Source organism: Genypterus blacodes, unplaced genomic scaffold, assembly GCF_046128005.1.
Source record: "Genypterus blacodes isolate CSIRO-AG114 ecotype Tasmania unplaced genomic scaffold, CSIRO-AGI_Gbla_v1 ptg000044l_1, whole genome shotgun sequence".
Lineage (NCBI taxonomy): Eukaryota > Metazoa > Chordata > Actinopteri > Ophidiiformes > Ophidiidae > Genypterus > Genypterus blacodes.
The window spans coordinates 6,612,498-6,632,899 of record NW_027466857.1 but is presented as its reverse complement, the minus strand read 5'-3'; the positions used below and the strand labels follow the sequence as shown (position 1 = coordinate 6,632,899).

The window sequence follows — 20,402 nt, the reverse complement described above, 5'->3', positions numbered from 1 at the left end:
CAGAGTGAAATCAGAATATTTTAGTGGCTGTGGCCTGGTTTGTTCTGATCAGCAGACTATGGTAGATGCTGGCCAAGTACTCACAAGCACTGCATGGGTGTTGTTAACCAGGAGTGTTACGTGCTTCTTCTGGCATGAATTAACATTCTACACACGCACACACACACACACACACACACACACACACACACACACAGACACACACTACCTTATACTGTAGTGATAGCCAGGGGGTAATCAGAGCAAGCACTTTAGCCCATTTTAAGTTTCAGATAAGGTGACACAAGATGAAATACTATTAATTCTCCTCTCAGATCCCACAAATTTAAATTAAACTTGAATTTTCCCAATTTATGAACAGTTAACACATGATTTTTTCACAAACTTGCAGATGTCAGTTTGGTGGCTTTTGTAGATTTGGAGTTTAAGAAAAATCTGAAAAGAGTAAAATAAATCAAATTCAGTCCGACATCAGATTCCTGACACATTTTCATTAACATTTGCTTGACTCAATGTCCATTTGCAAATATACAAGTTACCTGCAAAATTATCATCTTTACAGCAACCTGAAACTTTTGCATTTCCCTCTGCAACCTCAACCCACCTTATCATAAATCCATGAAAGTATGAAGCATATGAGATTAAATGGAGTTCAGGAACTTGCTGTATTTGTTAAAATGTGCAAAAAAAAAGAAAGTAATCTGCATTTTTGCTCTCCGGTCATCAGGTGCAAACTAATTCACTGCAATGTATTGGAGTGTGACGCTGACAATGTCCACAATCATTCTATACCAGACTCGGTGTCCCAAATCTACAGCCTTCATTATGAATCATATAAGACGTATAGCTGTGAATCATCTCAGTTTATTGCAAATATCAGGCCGACTGATAAGTTTTGATCAAATACGGAAATAGAAAACTGCATGTGAAGAGCTGAAAAGTAATGGTACCATCAGCACACGCCTTCAGTGGAAATAAAACACAGTGGAAATAAAACACAATGCCATATTCATCACTTTTGAATTCATCTAGAATTACAGACTGACTGCAGTAGTCTTAGTCCTTTGACCAGACAGCTCGTTCGGCTTAAATCCTACTGTTAGGTCATTGTGTTGTTCATCAGCTACGGTTACATGCTCAAATAGTTCACAATATCAATTTCCTCTGAGATCTTTATCATTAGGAAGTTCTCTTTTCAAAAGTCCAGCTTCGTTCGATTGCATTCACTCATGTTTGTCGAGTCAAGCGGCAACATTACAGATAGCTATAGATATAATTGAATGTTTTGATTACGCTTGTGTTCTTCATTTTGATTGGTCAAAAGGAGTTGAAAAAGCCAAAAATTGAACATCTGATAGTTTCAAGTTGGCCGATCAGATTGTCTTATTTGGTTGCGCATTTAAGGACAAAATTCGGGATGTAGTTGCTGAGAAAACACAACCATTGTAATGGAAGAGGCAACCGAGGTGTTCACAGCGTTCCACACTTCACTTTGTCCACAACATGAAAAATTATGTCAGCCCAAAGTGCAAGTTGGCGATTGACTGATGCCTGAACAAAATGATGGAAGTCGTTTCAAAAGAGTCTGTTGGTCTATGTGTGACAGACTACACTGTGAAATTCTATGCAATAAGTTCAGGTCAGGTCAGTATTAAGTCGTCACATTACTTTACATTTGCTCTCCACTCAACAGCAAGATGAATGTTTATGCCACACATCGTCACTGAACATATCAAAAGGTCCCATAAATAAACCAAATTATGCATTTACATGTCCATTTTAAGCCTGAATAATCTGCTAAGTATCTGCTAGTCAGACTGTTGCATGTGTTTCCTTGATCATACTGGACCACTGCTGTGCGTGTGAACATACCTGCTTATCAATTACATGTCTGGGCTTTATACAACTTCTGATGGTGTGCATTGGTGTCGGCTGTCAGGTTGATCTCTTCATTCAGTCAGTGTTTGTGCTCCTGGAGGTGTGGCACTCTCACACAGGTGTTTGGAGTTGAGCTGTCTCTTTACGCCCTCCCAATGCAGCAATTGGTCAACCTCGCCTTCATTCTACAGCCCTCTGGTGTAAAGACTAATCAAGCAACATGAGAGGAATCACCTGTGAGCGTTGGCCAATTCCGAGGGCATTTATCCACATGGATCCATATTTTGATTGACCTTGTCATTGTCTTGCCATTTTCAAAGCATTTTCTGTTGTCAACATTTTGTTTCAGACAAATTCATTGACAGATGAAATGCAAAAACTATGTTAGACTTTTCAGCAGGGGTCGGCAACCTGCAGCTCTTTTGTTCTCCCCCTGTGGCTTTGACAAAACAGTTTATGGAAATTAACTTTTTTTTTTATATACATTTTCATTTTCAGTTATGATCGCTACAGTTTTACATTATCCAAATGTAAAAATGTGTAGATTATACACCGAATTACAAAAAAAATCTGCGAAGGCAGAACAAAGCAAATCTGCTTTCAAGAAATCTCCAAACTTCACTAAGAAAATTAAAATGTGCCTCTACCTGCAAAGACCATCAGAGACAGAAACATGAAACTGGCAACAAACATCAAGTCTGCAAGTGGAGGTGCAGATATCTGAACTCGAATGAGCCAAATGGAACAAAACTTCTCCACTTAACAATTGTTCAGTTTTGTTGGTAGTATCCCCTAACATTACTAATTTATATATATCTTAAAGTTTTCTTTGTCGTAGTTCTATAATTTCGTAGTTCTATAATTTCACAGATGCAAAACATGGTACTATTGTAATAGAAATGCAAAGTTAAAGCACCAAATAATTATTGCAGACTGCAGAGTCGTCACATGTGGTAAACCATTTTATCGAATCCTCATTTACAATGATTAGTAATGTTGATAGGCTAATTCAGACTTTATAGGCCGTGTTTCTTCCATTATAAGGCTCAAATATGTTTTGCGGCTCCAGATGATTCTTTTTTGGCTAAAATGGCTGAAAATGGCTGTTTGAAAGTAAAGGTCGCTGACCCCTGCTGCCCTGAGGTTTAATTACAAACTATTCATCATAGCATATGGAAATTTTGATTATATATTCATTTATCTTTTATTTAGCAATTCAACAAATAAAACTGCACACTGGTAAGTCAAGAGATTTTTGAATGCCACAATTACTATAACTGATTATACTTAGATAATGATAGTTGATTAATATAATTTCAAACAACAAATTTGTACCAAAGTAGTATGATTTATGCAAGTGGACATAGGGGCCAAGGTGTGTATTTTTGTTGGAGTTAAATGGTGAGCGAGGCCTGAAAAGAATATGGCCTTTAAAAAGAGCTCAACCCACTACCAGAATTGTATGTATGGACACACACGCACACACTCACACATACGCTAAGTGGGAGCAAGGTATTACCTCAGTCATTCCAAGTGAGCATCTGTGGGACCAGGAATAATGGATGAGCAGCAGCATTGTCAAGTCTAATTACTGCAACCTCTGGACCATTGCAGTCGGGTCCTTACTTTCCTGGCCACCTCTGTCCTGCTCACATGTGTAATAGCCTGTTGGGAGATCAGGCGTCGGCCTCTTCGTGCTGCCGCAGTTCAGCCGGCTCACAGTTCATGTTCTCGCCCCGGCTGCGGCCTCCAGTAAATGTGGCTCTACATCACCGCGGACACCATCCATCCCCATTAACTTCAAAGAGGAAGAGCCTATTTCATCCTCATTGCCTACAGTCAAGCACCCACTCCATTCATATAATCCTTAGATCTTGCTGCTATTGCCCTGCTGGAGAAGTTCACGTGGCTTAAAGGACAAAATGGTGCAGAGGATGGAAGTTAATTGACTGTGATATGATTTTAATGGTTTGATCCCAGACAGAGGGTGAAAACGATCATGAGTTGAAGTCCATAACTGCAATTAGGGGATGACATTAGACTCCCGCTAAGAGGCAATGTGCCGTCCATGCAAACAATGCATGACGATATATTCATGGGGCCCCTACATTCCTGACGCTCAAACTAGTGCCGCTACTGATTATCATGTTACATTACAACTCAAACTTCTGCATTCAGAATTGACCGAAGTTTCATTTAGTTAATATCTGCAGTACCTAAGTGTAAAAACAAAAGTAAAAGGAATACATCTGAGAAATGCATAAATATACAATTAAAAGCCCCAAAACTGGAGACATGGTGTAAGCTAATTTGTGGGTTTTACTGCTTTCAGATCATTTGAGGGATGACACAGGCTGAGTAAATGATCTGAAACACAAATAACATAATTATATTAATAGAGTCATCTTGTGAATGAAAAAGGAAATGATCACAAAATAGAAATACTTCAGTAAACGACCCTAAACCTCAATCCTGTACTGTGTTGACTTCTCATAAGCCCTGACCTTGGACCAGCTGAACCATAGATGTGTATTGTTGTCTCATGATAGATGGAGGTGTTCCCAGTTTGACCCACTCTCCTTATACGTTGTGTGATCTTGTTTTTCTTTTTTTAGTCACCACTTGGTGGTGCCAGTCATCACACACATTGCTTATATCCTTGGTGTAAACAAATGTATGCACTATTATTAGAGTTTGAGAGAGAATGATTGGATTCTAAGTGTCAATGATGAGAGATTGAGGAAGAGTTAATGAGCAAAACAGGGATAATGGAGAACTTTATAATGAATGTGGCTCTGCGGAACACAAACAGCACATGCAAGCTTCCAGAATAAACCTTGTCTGTGAAAAGTAAACAAGGATGAACCTCAGATGATCCTACGACAATTCAATTTTGAATTTTTATTTTGAAGTTTATGTGAATTTCCTGTTGGAACTGGATCAGCTGTGAGGTTCATCCAGAAAGATGAGACCATCTTTAAAGCTGCCCGCAGTGACCAGATGAGGTCTGGCATCCCCTGAGTAACACACATACACAGGCAGACACACACACACACACTCACACACTCACACACGCGCGCACACACACACACGCACAGTGAAAGAGAAAGAGTCACCTTTAAAGCCGGTTTGGTATTTCAGTATAGAAAGTATAAAGGTTGCAGTGTTATTTTCATCACTTAAGGCCCCTTGTGGCACAAAACCGACACTACACAATGCCACAACCACAATCAGGTCACAGACTACAACAGAATGAGTCTGAAATTAATCTTTCTGTTTTCTCTAATGCAACAAACCTCCCTCATGTGACTGGTGTCATCTGTGCTCACAGCGCTGAGGAACTGAATACACGGGGATTTAGTGCAAACTGTTTTAAAATATAAGATAAGCAACTCCTTGTAGATAGAGTTCATATACTGATAGTTATGATCACATTTAGAGGAATAAAATGGAATGTCTGTCACATCAGATAACGCAACAGTAGAAACAATGTTTTCTCGGCATATCTGAAAACACTTTTTCAATCTTTCTTTAATTAAAAGTTTGTGAGTTTCCAACTAATTCCTCTTGAGACTGAATGAAAATGGTTGAAACTGCAGAAACACCCTTCAATAGCGGAAATTACAAGATCAAATTATAACATCCAACTGCATCGCCCATTTCCTTTCATTGTTGTAGTAAGTATCCAAGTACATTTACTCGAATGCCGTTATTAAATATAGTTATGAAGTACGACTACTTGACTTGATTTTCTACTCTTACATTTCAGAGGGAAATCTTTTTATTGCACATTTATTGGACTGCTTTTACGTTGCAGAATAAGACTTTGAATTCAACATAAACTTGTGTTGTTGTTTGGTGTTTGAAAGCAGGACAATTACCAAAATATGAGTTTAAAGTGTGTCATTTGGGTGAAGAACTGTACAAATTTCCTTCCAATATTATTTTTTTACTGTGAAACTGTGATAATAGAGTACATTTAGCTGCAAACGCGTTTAAGAACTGATAAGATTTTGCTGCATGTTTACTTGTCATGGCGCACCTCTCCATCGTAATATTAAATTAGCTTTCTTTAAATAACAGATCGGCGTATTCCTTCCTCCACTGTGCTGCTATGCATTAAGCTGTGAAACGCACCTTTGGCCATACATGCAAAATGACTGTAAAATCCTGCCAGGTTGCACGCTGAACATATTCTCACACTTTCAGGGTCAAAGGTGAAATTTTCCTCCGAGCTATCGGAGCTAACTGGAATGTTTGCAGTTTGTGTCTGTAACATTTCTCCCACACAGCAGATTGCTGTATGCGAATATAAGAAAGAAACAAAACGCACATGACCGGCTCCCCCCACTCTGCCCGCCTAATCCCTCCACCCTCCTCTTTTCATCTCTCCCCATCACGCTATCACTGGAATTCCAAATGCGCAAATGTTTTTTATGCTCGCTTTTCTGAAGGCTGCATATTAACAATTGCATGGTGCTGCAAATGGCATCTGTAAGGTAGGGGTTGACCTTCATTCGTCTGCAGAGGGCACACCAGTAAATCCATTTCTCTAGAGACGTGGTTCAGTGAATAACAAATCACAGGGGCCGACGCAGCTCTCTCTCCTGGTAAAGCAGCCTTTTGCTGGAAGCTTCCTTCTAATGCTGTGGGTTTATGATGAAGAGAGGAGGACAGACACAGAGCATGAACACACACTGCCAAACATGTAACACTCACACATTCACAACACACAACAACAATCTGCATCATCAGTAGAAAAAGGCAAAGCCCCATTTAGCGCTATTATTTCCTACTTTCTCCCTCTCAGAAACGCATCAACTTCACAGAATATCAGCCACCAGTCAAAGCTGAACATGGTTCACATTTCACCAAACATCTTATCTCCCTTCATGACCACTGTAATGTTATTTACACCCCGCAAACAAAATGGCTACAGCGCTGTCGAGGCTGATAAGGGCCTTTCGCACTGGAACAAGGTGACAGCAGCAAAATTACAAACTGGTGATTTAGCTTATTTATTCCTGTGACCTAGAAAAGACCAATTTCAGGACTTTGCTGTTCCATCGTACACACAAGACCTGATTTACCATCTCTCGTTATTGAATCTTCCTCAGTGCAATTGTTCCAGCAACTTTTCTCTGACTGGAGAAGGAATTAGCTTCGGAGATTGAATGAGATTGGGATTCACAGCAGTTGCACAGAACAATTTTTGAAAGCTTATGGCTCCACAGACACCTGGATCATAACTAATTTCAGCTCAGTTGACAACTTGAGAAATTATGCTTCAGTAAAGTAATGATGTGCAGCAGCTTTCACCGAATCCAAAGAGTGGTTACCTTGAAGTCTATTGTCAATGAATTATGAGAGGGAAGAAATTATGCTTTGTAAGCTCACTCGTGACTTAACGTTGTGAAATCTGAAAAGTTTGGGCATCGTCAGGAGGGAGAGGAAGGGAGGACTGATTTTAAGGCTGAGCACACATGGGACACAAAGGTGCTAAGAGCCTTCAGAGATGATGTGAGATCTGTTTTTTCTTCCTCTCCTGTTCCGTCTCTCGCCCACAAAAGATATAGTGTGTGCTCGGGATCCCAACGGCGACAACCTGATAAGTGCACACACTCCCGCGCAGGAGGGAGGTTACACATGCACACACATAGGTGAGAATGGCCCTCGCATCAGCTTATTAAATAAGTGGTGGGCTGGAAAGGTCCTACATGGGGAAATGGAGCAGTGAGGAAGAGTTATATGCGCTGCCTCCTCCTCTGCAGTGTTGGTGGACCGCCAGCATCTCCATAAGCAGTCAGTCAATAGGCTGACTCAACAGTGTGTGAAATTAAGAGGGAAATGAAAGTAGACAGACATTAAGCCACTCTCGCACTTCAGACGCCAGACAGCAGCTAATGCAGCCCGCAACACACACACACACGCGCACACACACATACAAGCACGCATGCCCACACACACAAATGCGCGCGCACACGCACACGCACACGCACACGCACACACACACACACACACACACACACACACACACACACACACACGCGCACACACACACACACACACACACACACACACTATAACTCAACAACAGCGAACAGCGCCACACATCTTCCTCGTCTCCTGCTTCTCAAAAACCACGAGACAACAGAGGGACATTGACCTCCTTTTGTGGTACTCTGTGTGTGTGTGCGTGTGCGTGTGTGTGTGTGGAACCGTGAGGAGGAGGAGGAGGAGGAGGAGGAGGAGCAGTCTTTGATAGATTTGTTTATCAGAGTCCCACGTCGTGTGTAACCTGAAGAGTAGGAGGTGTAAATATGTTTTTATGCAGCCACACGGCAAAGCTCTCACATGTGTTACTGCAAGATGAGGTTTGTTTTATTCAGCGTGTTTTTCTATATGTGGAAATGGTGAAAGATAAGATGGAAAAGAGGACATTTCCATGCTGAAGTGTATCAAAGCGTACACACAATATTGTGATAGAAATCTACATGGTTAGAGCAGCTCTCCAGTAAAAGCAGACATCTATTGTCAGACGTCCACTGGGAGGATGTTTAGAATATCTCCCCATCTTTTTTCCACCTCCTTGATATGTTAATGCGGCTCTTGTTTTTGAGTTAGAAACAAAATCCTTTCTGCTGAGAGCCTCATTTTGTCAAAGCAGGGAGGAGTCACATTTCCATACCAAATGTTTTGGTTAGAATGAAACTACTATTAAGGAAATTGTGAACAGTGGCCTAATGACAAAAAAGGCTGTTTCCAAGGTAATATGCAAATCAGCCTCATTGACTCCAAGTTGAACTATGAGAACCACCTTCAAGATGGAAACTGGAGACTTCCACTGACTCCAGCTGATGGGAAATAAACGAGGCAGGCCTCTCGTCTTAAAAATGAATTGCAAACTGTTTGGGAGATATTAATTCAGTCTGGCAGCCAGCCAGAGGGAAATATGACTTAAACATCACCACCACATCAATCCCTGAAATCGTTTTTCATTTCCATTTCCAGCAGCATAAATGATATTGTCATTAACGAGCACTACACAAGTCCAAAGGGACATTAAACCACTAGAGGGAGCAACAACAAACAAATGCAAAATGGAAAGAATTGGGTGTGTGGCAGGATTCAGATCTTCGGCTCTACAGTCTCAACATGTGAACACACTGATTGTCGCCCTCCTCAGCATCTCATCAGTGTGTCAGCTGACCCACACTGTGGCGTTACACTGAATTACAATCACACCAGTTTGGAGTCTCGAGCAGTTATCCAGGATAAGAGCTGGATTTCTCTCTGCTCTGCTCACCACTGAGGTCATTTGAGTTCTTATTGCTTTTATTTCAATATTTTAAGATTTTTTATTTTATTTTCAGTTCAGGTTCAGTTTAGTTTTACAGCCTCAATAAATTTTTTAGTTGTAGCTTTTAAAAAGAAAGTCAAAAGCCGCCAAAAATCCAAACACACATAGCACATAAATATCCCGGAGAGTGGCTTTAAAGCTTTAATAAACAATGAAAATCTGAAGGCATCATCATAAAATGACATTGACTGCTTCAAACTGTATTTTTCTTAACACTCCAGCCATAAAAAAATACAACCTAAAAGCTCTGTCGCCTAGCAACTTTTCAGTACAACAAACTTGAAATTGGAGTGTTGCCTTGGGCTCCACATTGAACCACTGTGTAATTAGGGACATTTGAGTCTATTAAGAGAGGAGGGGCGGCTGGTAGACAGCAGGAGGCATGCTGGGATTTATATGAAAAGACTAATAAAAACAAATTGCAAAAAAAAAAGAAAAGACAGGACATTTTCATTTTCACCACTTTTCAGTTCATTTCTGATTGTGTTTGTGTCTCGCTTTACTATTATTAATGATTTACCGACTTGATTTTAGTTTTAGTTTCAGTTTGACTGAACTTTATAATAACCTCGGGCCAAAGTTCTGTGAAACATGGAAATTGGCCAAACAGTCGATCCCTAATCGGATGGGTGTGTTTAAACAGGTTCATAGGTGTTCATTTAATGTTTAACATGTTCAAATATTTCTATTTTGATATAACCATGTAACAGCGGTGAAGGACTAATCCAAAAATAAAGCTTTCAGGGAAGTTCAGGAGCTGCAGGTTTGTCTTAAACGGGCGAACCCCCTCCAAGCATAATATGTCTGACTGAACATCCCTGGGAGTTAAATTTGATTACTACAGATTTAGACAGGACAGAATGTAGTGTTGTTATTTCTTCTCTGGTGTTTTCTAAAGCTTTGCTGTTGCTCTGTGATTGTGGCGAGTCCTCTCACTGCAGACGAACACAGGTGGCCGAGGGCGAAGGGAAGACAATATAGAGTCTTCAGATGGATATTGACCAAAGGGGAAAGGAGCTGATGGAATTTCATTGACCTATGGCAAACAGCACCATGTTACACAACCAGATCAATGTCCTCTCTCCCTCTTCCCTCCCCTCACGTCTCTCGGGGGGAACTTTTAATGCTTAAAGTTGTTCTTATTTGGAAGAGAGAGGGGGAGCGGCGGAAAACACAGAGAGATGTGTGAGAAAGTGTCGGTAAGTGTGTTTGATCTGTGACACTGAGATCCAAGGTTAAAGCTGTTGTTGTTCATTCCTCCTCTGACTTCTGAGAGAATGTAAGAAATAAAGATATGAAGAACATTCTGCACAAATGCTGCATTTCTTTCCGTCTCCTTGCTTGTTGCTGTGCGTCTTTTACATTCTGCCATCAAGGTCAGCAGCGAGACATTTCTGATTAAATCCCTCTTGTTACATTGCGATTCTGAATTTCAATGAGGACAAATGTGCCGGGTCAAAATGTGACTTACACACACAAATCCTATCAGCGTTTCATATTTGCTAAAGTCTGAAGATTGTGTTTTTTTTTCCACCTAAGTTTCTTCAAAGCAACACACCAATCTACCATATTTATCCTATGATACACTATCAAGACAAAGAGTTTGGTCCTGATCCGGAGAAATGTTTGACAATGAAAGCAATTAAGCCCTATTGGTATTTGAGTTTATTCTTTATCTTTAAGTTGGTATGGTGGAGCAGTGGGGTTGTGGGTTCAAATCCCTCTGTCGGCCCTGTTGGAGGTTCCATGTCCTACCCTATGTTTGTGTGTGTGATTTGTAATGGTGAACCTCTGTCACCATCACAAATCACCATCACAAATTGATGGTTCATCCATCTGCCATTGCCCTGACCAAGGCACTAGCCATTAGACCTCGACCTTCGACCCTCTACTTAATAGTATGTTGGAGCAAATGGGGAGGATACATTTAACCAAGGAGGGTCAGAAAACAATAACATCTCCCTCTGCCTCTTCAGCCTTGGTGGAGGTATGCTCTGTTATTCCTCTCCTCTCTTAGCCAAAAACACCAGAAGAACAAGAACACTTAACTTGTGCAGTGGAGAGTGAGAAGCAGGTTTCAATCACTGCATCTTTCCAATGTGCCAATTAGTTAAAAATGACATTATCAATGCCCAGATGAGAAGCCATTCATCAGCCATACAGGCCATCGGATTTCAAGAGTGGTGTGTGAAGGGATTTGGTCGATCATGAAACAGGCAATTGATTTTCCTCCCTTTATTTGGAGAAGCTGGCACGAGGCAGGGGGGACGTTTTCCTCCCCAGGTGCACTGATTGAAAGTAATTTAGTCTTTTCGCAGCGAGCACACTTACCACCTGTTTTCCATTTTCTCGTGTTGGTGTTTGGGGGTATGAGATATGTTTGTGAGATGTGAAAGTGTCGAAAACAGCCGTCTGAGTGGGAAAGGTGTAACTCCAGTGATAAGCGTTACAGACAAGTTATTATAAGGAGAATGAATGTGAAGTGAGCCAAATGTCAAGTCAAAATGAAATGAAACTAACCTTTGTTTCTCTGTACTGAGTGCAGAAGCAAAAGTCAGACACAACATCCCTGAAGAAGGAGCGTCGATTTAATTACAGAATCATTAATATGCTTTTTGTGTTCCGATGACTTGGAGAGTATGTTAGCATGTGTTTCCAGCAGCATGACACCGCCAGCAGAGGAGAAGAAGCCAACACATGGTTTCTATATGCAGCAACACCTCCATTCATTTTCATCAAGACAACAACAGGGATCCAGAGTTTTTAAGCTGGGCTGTAATGCAACACTTGAATGGCGGTTTGATGTGAACCATATGCAGCCTGTGCACATAGGCTGGGTGCGCGGCGAGCCAGTGTGTCTGCGGAACTACATAGACAAAGGAGACAATGTGTTTTGTTTTTGTTTCTTTCTACAAGTGAAATAACTTGAGGTTTGCTGTGTTCAAATAAGCAAGGAAACAGAGACAGTAAGAGAACTCATTTAGAGCTCTTCTAGGGTTTCATTCTGCAGGAGTCCAGACTGGGGAAATTCTGCTCAGCATCAAACTCCACATGGTTAACACTACACACACACACACACAGTATGTTTACATGCCCACTATAGTCAAAACCACATGGAATGAATAAAATGGATTCCATCGTTCACCAATATGTCTGCACGTTGCTTCATCGGCTCCACCTCACTCACACACACACACACACACACACACACACACACACACACACAGCTTTGGAATTTACTTATATACATATAAATGCCTTTTGTCCTAAAGGTTAAAAGCATTCAATTTGTGGACTTACTGTTGCTACTCGAGTACTTTTTTGACTATGATTATTTACGAATACCTCTGTAGAATTAGAAAAAAGAAAAAACAAAAAGTGGGACTTTTACTCATAGTGAAGAATTCCTTCCATCTTAGTAATGATACTGTTCGTTTGGGGAAAGGATTTAATTACTTTCCCACCACTGCACAGAAAAACATGTACTTGCAGTGACGTACACACTCGCATACTCACTCACTCACTCACACACACACACACACACACACACACACACACACACACACACACACACACACACACACACACACACACACACACACACACACACACACACACACACACACACACACACACACACACACACACACCAAGGGAGTGAATGAGGGCTATCTGCAGGTCCAGCCATGCTTCACCCATGCAGAGGTGTGTTAGCAGTGGGAGTTATGATTGGCCATGGCAGCTTATTCCTCAGCCAGAAGAGCCCATGCCAGCAAATGACTGATAACAGAGCACAGCAGCAGCACATGTAGACCCTGGCAGAGATGAAGGAATGATGGGGGAAATACATTAATACATCATGCATCCTGGCCCTCTTCCTCCTTTGCCTTTAAGTAATGATATGTATATTTACATTCCATTAGCTTGGAAAAAGGGTAAACAGGATGAGGGAAGCAGCTCACTCAGAGGTAAAACACATTTTACTGATCTAATATACTCACGTTATTTGTTGCCATGTCAAGTTGCAAAATGAAAACATTCGTAGATGTTATAAGCATGGGGGGAAATTGATGATTTGTGTGATTACTTGTAAAAGAAAATTTAGTTTGAGTCTCATGTTCAATTTATGTGATTGAATTTATTTTTCTTACATCGACTGCTGAAATGGACCCGAGTCTGTGTGACCATAATGGCAGGGGTCGTAAAATCCTTTCCATTTCTTGAAATTTGAAAGGCCAAACGTTCCATTTCAGTGCACTTGCAACCAATTCTCCATGTTCCTTCAATTTCTATCCAAGAGTTCAAAAACTAGTAAGCAAATTCAAAATACAGCTGTTTTACAGGAATCCCGGCATTCCATTCGATCCCAAGTTCAATTTAAGAACTTGGAGGAAGGAAGAGCAACGACGGAAACAGATAAGTGAATAAAGGAAAGAACAGAGCCTGATCCTGGCTGGTACAACGTGAAAATGAGTGTTGGAAAGTTCAATGAATGTTGGAATGGAAAGTTACAAATCTTGTGCAATGTCCTCCATACAATTCGGAGGCTATCAGACAATCCGACAGGCACTTTGTTTGAATCAAGACTGAGGCCTTCGATGCTGCAAGAAGCTTTTAAGATAAAAAGGTAACGTATAAGTGTGACACTGCAAGCTCCTAGTAAATGTATTGTGCCATCCAGGGTGAGTCGCACTTCAATTTCATGTGGAAAGTGGGTAATGAGCTCGCTGTTCATTATCAGACACACCTTTGTTCAGAGTTGAAAAGGCTTCAGAGGTTTTTCGTGAATCCACCTCTTCCAAAAAGGTGAAAATCAGACGGAGAGACCAAAGCTTCTGATCACGTCCCACATCACGCTTTTAACGCTGAATTTAATTGACGGAGACCAGCGTGGAACGTCTTTTGATTCCGCCAGAGATTCAAAGTCGCCTTTTGTCGCGGTTCAATCAGCGACGCCTGTAAACGGCCACAGATAAGATGTAAAAGGTGAGGCTCTTTTCATTTGGCTCCGGCACCTCCTGGTCTCAAGGTCAGGCAGCAGCAGCAGCTTCATTTATGGTTGGACGACATGCCGACGCTCGAATGAAATGAAAGCTTCTGCAAGTATGAGATCATTTATTTTCACTGTTCTGATCTTTTCGCCATTAACGGTGCCGTGGATGAGATCTGGAGTGAGGGTCAGTATAAAGGGAACAGCCTGGTAATGAGCTGTGCAGACTCTGCTGCTGAATGTTTCCGACCTCATGAAAAGTAATTATAAAAACACAACATATATTATAACCTCTCAAACTCCTGAATGTATCCTGATGTTCCTCTAAATTAGGAAAACAAAGATCTGGTCACTATGCGACTCCAGACAGCAAAGTTAAAAGACTATATGTTACATCAAAATGGGAATATTGTAATACGCCATGCATCTAACCCTGCAATATTTGGAGACCCTGGATTGTGTATGTTAATATTCCAACCTCTTTTATACAGGAATACCCCAAACTATTTACCGATGTAGTTGAATAACCAGCAGCCCTTGTGTGTTTGTGAATGTATGTGGGTGTAACAGCAAGCAAACGCATGTATTACTGCTGCCGGGTTTCACACGCTGAGCTCACAAACAATCTATTCCAATTAAAACGAGCTCGCAGCCTCGGTGACTGCAGAGAGAGTTGGGGCTGCATCGGATCGCATCGTCCTTTGAAAAACAACCAGAATGGCCGATTGTGTTGGGGAGGAAACGGGCTCCTTCAGGAACAACGAGTGTGGGCTGGCAGTAGCCAAGGGGGGGCGAGGGAGCGAGTAGGGGGGGCAGACTGGCTCCAAGTTCTCCAGCAAGTTCCACAGTAAATGGTGCTACGGCGGGGAAGGGTGGGGGCGGATGGCGGGGAGGAAAAAGGCTATTAATCGTAGTTGTAACCCCCAGTTTAGCGCTCTTACCGCAGGTGGGACGAGTCGGCAAATTAATTATGTGGCTGAGATTAATTAGGTGATGTTGAGTGAAATGTGTGACTGTAAAGCTTTAGAGGGCTGCACAGCTGACGAGACTAATGGGCCGTTCATGAACTCTTAATAGATGCTGGTATGATGTTGAGTAGTGCGTAAGTGCACACAGAGAGAGGGGGGGGGGGGGAAGAGAGAGAGAGAGCGAGAGCGAGAGACCTGGCAATCATCTACATTGCAACTGCATCAGAGGGAATCTGGGTTACAGGTTTAGAAATGTAAGTAGATCCATCCCTCTTTGACCCCTACATAAGAAAGGTCATAACCCCCGCATACTTCAATAGGACGGAGAACAATCTGGACTGTAATCGGTCCAAATCTGCCACGTCTGGTTTGGATTCAGCAGGCAGACCTTGAATCTTTGATGGTTTGTTCCTTTGGTGTTGAAGCGGCAGACAAACGTCAGCACAGCCCTCCTGCCTTCTATCGCTAAATAAACTACAAGCACTGCAAACTCTGTGTTGATCATAAGCCTTTTTCACCCTGACCTCTGCTGACGGTGGAAAGTACTCCAGGTCTTTACCACACGCAGCTTTATAGGACGTCCTCTCCGCTCTTATTCTCCGCTTGTTACATCTTTTGAAACACACCGAGGCCCGTTGATTGTCTGCACTGTATTACATCGTCCAATTGAAGTAGAGAGATTGGATGCACGCTTCTGCCTTTCTCCAGCTGTGACCGCATTTAAAAAAAGAAACACCTGGAGACCGGCCTACTACAGAGCAACACAAAGAGCAGAGCGAGACATTTTCGGCGTGCTGGTACACATGCCAGATAACGAAAGCAGCCAGCTGATAATCTCACTAGTTTGTTTTTCCAGCTCACACGTCACTCGCACAATGTTTACACCCTCTCCTGCGTTCCCAGCGTTCCCGCAGCTCTCTCAAGCCCTGTTCTGCACAGTTACGCTGACAGTCTTACGCAACGGCAGCCGCTGAAAACACATGTTAACCGGCACGCAGCTCAGACAACAACTCATACCTGCAGAGACGGAAAGAACGCATCAACACGCTGTTAAAATAAGGCCACTGAGGTTAACAATCAGTCTGCGTTGACCCAAAAAGCCTCTGCATCAATCTAGGCTACATTCACATATGAAACCGCTACAGTGGGTTTTTGGGGCTTAATGTCTTTGAGACGGTGCTGCTTCTGTTTTCAAAGTAGTAAATAAGATTTGAATAAGTAGTCTCTCGCCTCTGTAGAATCTGAGTGAGATTGCACCCTTGGGCATAAACAACTTCTCTTTTGATTTCTCACAGCTTTTATTGTGCTCAAATTAGCATTTTCCTTATCTGTCCACTCTCTCAACACTAAAATTGACTGCAAATATTTAAAAAAAAACACCTCAAACACTGACAATTACTGTAACTCATTAATAAACAGAGGAAGATCAGTATGACATCACAGTATCATACATTATTATAGGAACACATTGAACCCAGTATTGCTTCATAACCGGGGGCAGGATCTTTTTTATAGGATTTGCCTACAGGTGGCAAAACAGAAAATTCAGGACAGATAACACGTTAGATGATAACATCGCAGCAGGCTTGTTTTTTTTAATATATCCGTTGCGCAACAAAAGCCCACATTAATTGTTGAAAACATTGCCGGAAAGCAGAATGACCCTGTAATCCTTTGTGATGTGCGCCCTGTCTATAAGCAGAGACGAGCCCGGGCCTATTAACTCAGCAGACCTCCTCTCGGTAGATAAGAGATGAGTCGAAACAGATAAAGCAATGACGTCAAGACATGTAAAAATAAAATACATCTTTATTATGGTATTAATTATTCACTTTGAAAAACTATTTACAGTTACACCATAATGACCTTATACAGCATATAATACTTATGTGACCCTGACATAAGGAATCATTTGAGGAACAAACACGTATGTGAGGACGGACGGCGTGCGTCTTAAAGTGACAGGAGGGAATAACAGAGCAGCAGGTTCAAAAGAAAAAAAAAAAAAAGGTCTAACACGACGCTGGACACCCAGAGACAAATGATGACCTATTGTGCGAAAGCGAGGCGTGAAAGGTTTGATTTGATCTTCACCTTTGGAGACACATTAACAAACACGGTCTAAAGGTTGAATGTCAGTTATCGCTAATCAGCCTTGGATGGATAAACGGTTAACCAGTGGTGCATGTTGGAGACAGTAGAGGCAGATATTAAAATGCCTGTTTGACAAAGCACTGAGGGAAAAGGACATGGATTTCTTCAAACGGAGCAGATCGCAAAGCCAGACGCATCTAGTCTGAACTCATACTAGCCCCGATCATACTGCTGTACCAGTTCGACTAATACAAAAATAGACTTCAGTTAAAATGTTCATTAGCTTTCTTTCTTCACTAATCTACTTCGCTAGTCTGAGGAAACAGGACATGGTTACGGACAAAACGCTGAGACAGGAGTGTTCATTTCCAGTTGAATGTTCGACCCACCAGCTCAAAGAACTTCCTATTGGGTTCATGAAAGAACTGATAGAGTTTCTGCAGGATGGCCGGGGCGACGTGAGGGTGAGCCCGGCCTTTGGAATCGTGTAAACACCGCTCGCGCCCGTGGTCTCGCAAACAGTAGAATCCCTTGGTTTTGTTGAAGTAAAAGTTTGAAGCGTTTATCTGAGGCTCTAGCTTCAAGAACCTCTCCACTTTTTTCACCTCTGGGAACGGATCCCTGATCAGCTCGTCCCCGTCCACAACATGGATGCTCCCCAGGGGGAAGTAGCGCAGCCAGTTCTGCATGTGCACGTAGTAAAGGCTACGATTCAGAGCCTTGTATCCCAAGTTGATCTCGCCGTCCTTCACCAGAACCGACTCGATGGACTGGTAGTGTTTGTGCTTTTGAAGGCGATTGTAGAAGACCTGGGTGTAGTCCGAGAGAACCCGCTCAGTGGGGTCTCTGAGGATCAGCAGGAGCTTGATGTCAGGGTTCATGCGGTGGATCCGTTTGGGGACCTTGCCGGAGGTGAAGTAGGCGGGGGTCTTCTCCACTGTCAGCTGGTCTGGGAAGGCGTAGGGCATCTGGCTGAGATACCAGGGCAAGCCCTTCTGAAAGTGACTCTCCCAGTCAAAGAAGTGCACCTCGTTCTGAGCCGCAGCCACAGCGCTGTGCAGACTGAGCATCTCGATCAGCGCCCGCGTCCCGCCCTTCCTCACGCCGATAATTACAATCTGAGGAAGTTGTTGCAGCGTCCCGTTGGGGTGGCTGGCGTTCCCAGCGTCAGTGGGGGCGGCGGTGAACGAGGTCAGAGGTGAAGGTGGCCCCGCAGCAGCCATCGGCCTCGACGGGATGGGGGGGGACTGCAACGCAAAAAGCAGCAGCCCGAGGAGCATGGCTGCCATGAGGGAGGTCCTGACCCTGGAGGATTTCAGCCTGGCGAGAGCAACAAAACTGTATCCCACATTGAAGGAGCAGCTGCCTGAGGACAAACGGTCCAATTGAAAAAGCAAAACGACCGTCTCTCCTCTGCCAGGAACAATAACTACGAGGAAGAAACTGTGATTAGAGAAGATCTGGTTTAGGTTTGGCAGACAGACTAAACAGACAGGATGTCGGAAACATGAGCCCTTACACAAATAACACACCTGAGAATTTAATTACAACTGTTTACTATTGTAACTGACTGCTTATATACAAAGTTCAAGCTCACACTTCATTTCATTGGCACGGTAACACATTTCACATTAGTGATGCAGACACACATATCTAATCCATTCTGTATCTCAATAAGGTGCAGAAACAATAGAGTCTGGAAAGAAACTATTGTATTGGTCTAGTTTAACACCATATTTCAGTGTCCTACTATATAATAAACACACTTTACAGGTTTGTATACTCTCAAGGAAAATAGTCAAAAAGCGAAATCAATGTGGTTTAATTCTCTGCATTTACTGGATACTGAACTATAATAAACACTGATTTAATAAAACTAGAGACTGAAGCGATTTGATTGTACAGGAACACATAAAAATCATTATTTACATATTACAAGCTGCTCGGACACTTTTGATTTTAAACAAAGTATGAAATATAGTGCAGGTGACACGGATGACCTGCGTGATTTGCGTATGTTTCCTGTGTTTTTACATGTCTGTCAGCATTCGTGTCAGCAGTCTCACCAGGAAACGCATAAAGTCCTGCGGTGTGTGTTGTGTGTGTGTATATGTATGTGTGTCTTCTTACCTTTAAACTGTCCAGTGTACGGAGACACTCATGTCCGTGCGCGCTTTGGCTTCGCGTCCGCCGCCGTCCGGTGTGTCCGGTGAGTGAGTGCACAGGTGGAACCGATCGCTGTGTGGACCTCACGGTGTCGGTGCAGAACCTCGACGCGTCCCGACCCGAGCTGTGACTGTGACCGCGTGTGTCCCCGGTGCGCCTCCGCCGCGCTCTGATGGAAGCTTGAACTGTTTCCCCGGATTTTTTTTGGGAGCCGTTGCGCGCTGTTACGCCCACATTACGCCTGTGAGAGCGCTCCTCCTCCTTACTCACTTTGTTGTCATGTTATGGTATTTGAGAGAGAAAGAGAGAGAGAAAGGGAAGGGGGGGGAGAGAGAGAGAGAGAGAGTGTGTGTGCGTTTGTGTGTGGGTGTTCCTGGTATGTGTGGCACAGGGGAGGAAGAGCCTGAGAGCACATGATCGAGGTGCGCTTAGCCAAAGAAAAGAAACACCGACACATAAACCATCATCTTCATCAGGGACATTCATGCTGCAGCTCCCAATAAATAATAATTTACTAAAGTAATATCAAGTATTACTTTAAATGAATTATTTATTTATTTACCGGGTTCCACAATAAAAACCTTCTGTTATACAAGAATTAAGCAAGTAACGAAAATGCGAGATATTCAATTTAAAACATTAAATGTGATCATTACGAGGTCCATAGAGTTATTATAGTATCAATTAAAAGCTCAGCATGGGAGATAGTGAGAATTTTGTTTGAGGTTGTTCTGTTAAAAACCTCATAGAGCTCGTTTACCCAGAGCTTGTTTCTATCTGACCTTGTCAACAAAATCCTTTGAAATTGACCTTGCAATGCATGAAATTTAATATTTGGGATGAGATCGCAAGAATCCATGGAATTTTACATTTTAAAGTGTGTGTGTGTATAGTGTGACCTTATCTCTGCAGTGGTAGACACACTTGTATAAAAGGAGCACTCATG

General features: G+C 42.4%; 1 protein-coding gene across 2 annotated transcripts; it reads right to left on the bottom strand.

The window, feature by feature from the left end:
- Positions 1–16,987: 16,987 nt before the first annotated feature.
- On the bottom strand, positions 16,988–19,715 carry hs3st1 (heparan sulfate (glucosamine) 3-O-sulfotransferase 1). Of its 2 annotated transcripts, none has more exons than XM_076149182.1 (2): positions 19,421–19,715; positions 16,988–18,733 (listed from the first exon to the last, which is right to left on the bottom strand). In XM_076149182.1, the coding sequence occupies exon 2, from the start codon at positions 18,577–18,579 to the stop codon at positions 17,653–17,655; it is 927 nt and encodes a 308-aa protein (XP_076005297.1). In that variant the 5' UTR covers positions 18,580–18,733; positions 19,421–19,715; the 3' UTR covers positions 16,988–17,652. The 2 variants fall into 2 exon arrangements, with proteins under 2 accessions (XP_076005297.1, XP_076005296.1); XM_076149181.1 differs by having other exon boundaries at positions 16,988–18,719; positions 19,421–19,714.
- Positions 19,716–20,402: the final 687 nt, after the last annotated feature.

Bases quoted from the DNA above. Each gene is read 5' to 3' on its own strand.
- hs3st1 (XM_076149182.1), bottom strand. From the start codon at position 18,579: ATGGCAGCCATGCTCCTCGGGCTGCTGCTTTTTGCGTTGCAGTCCCCC.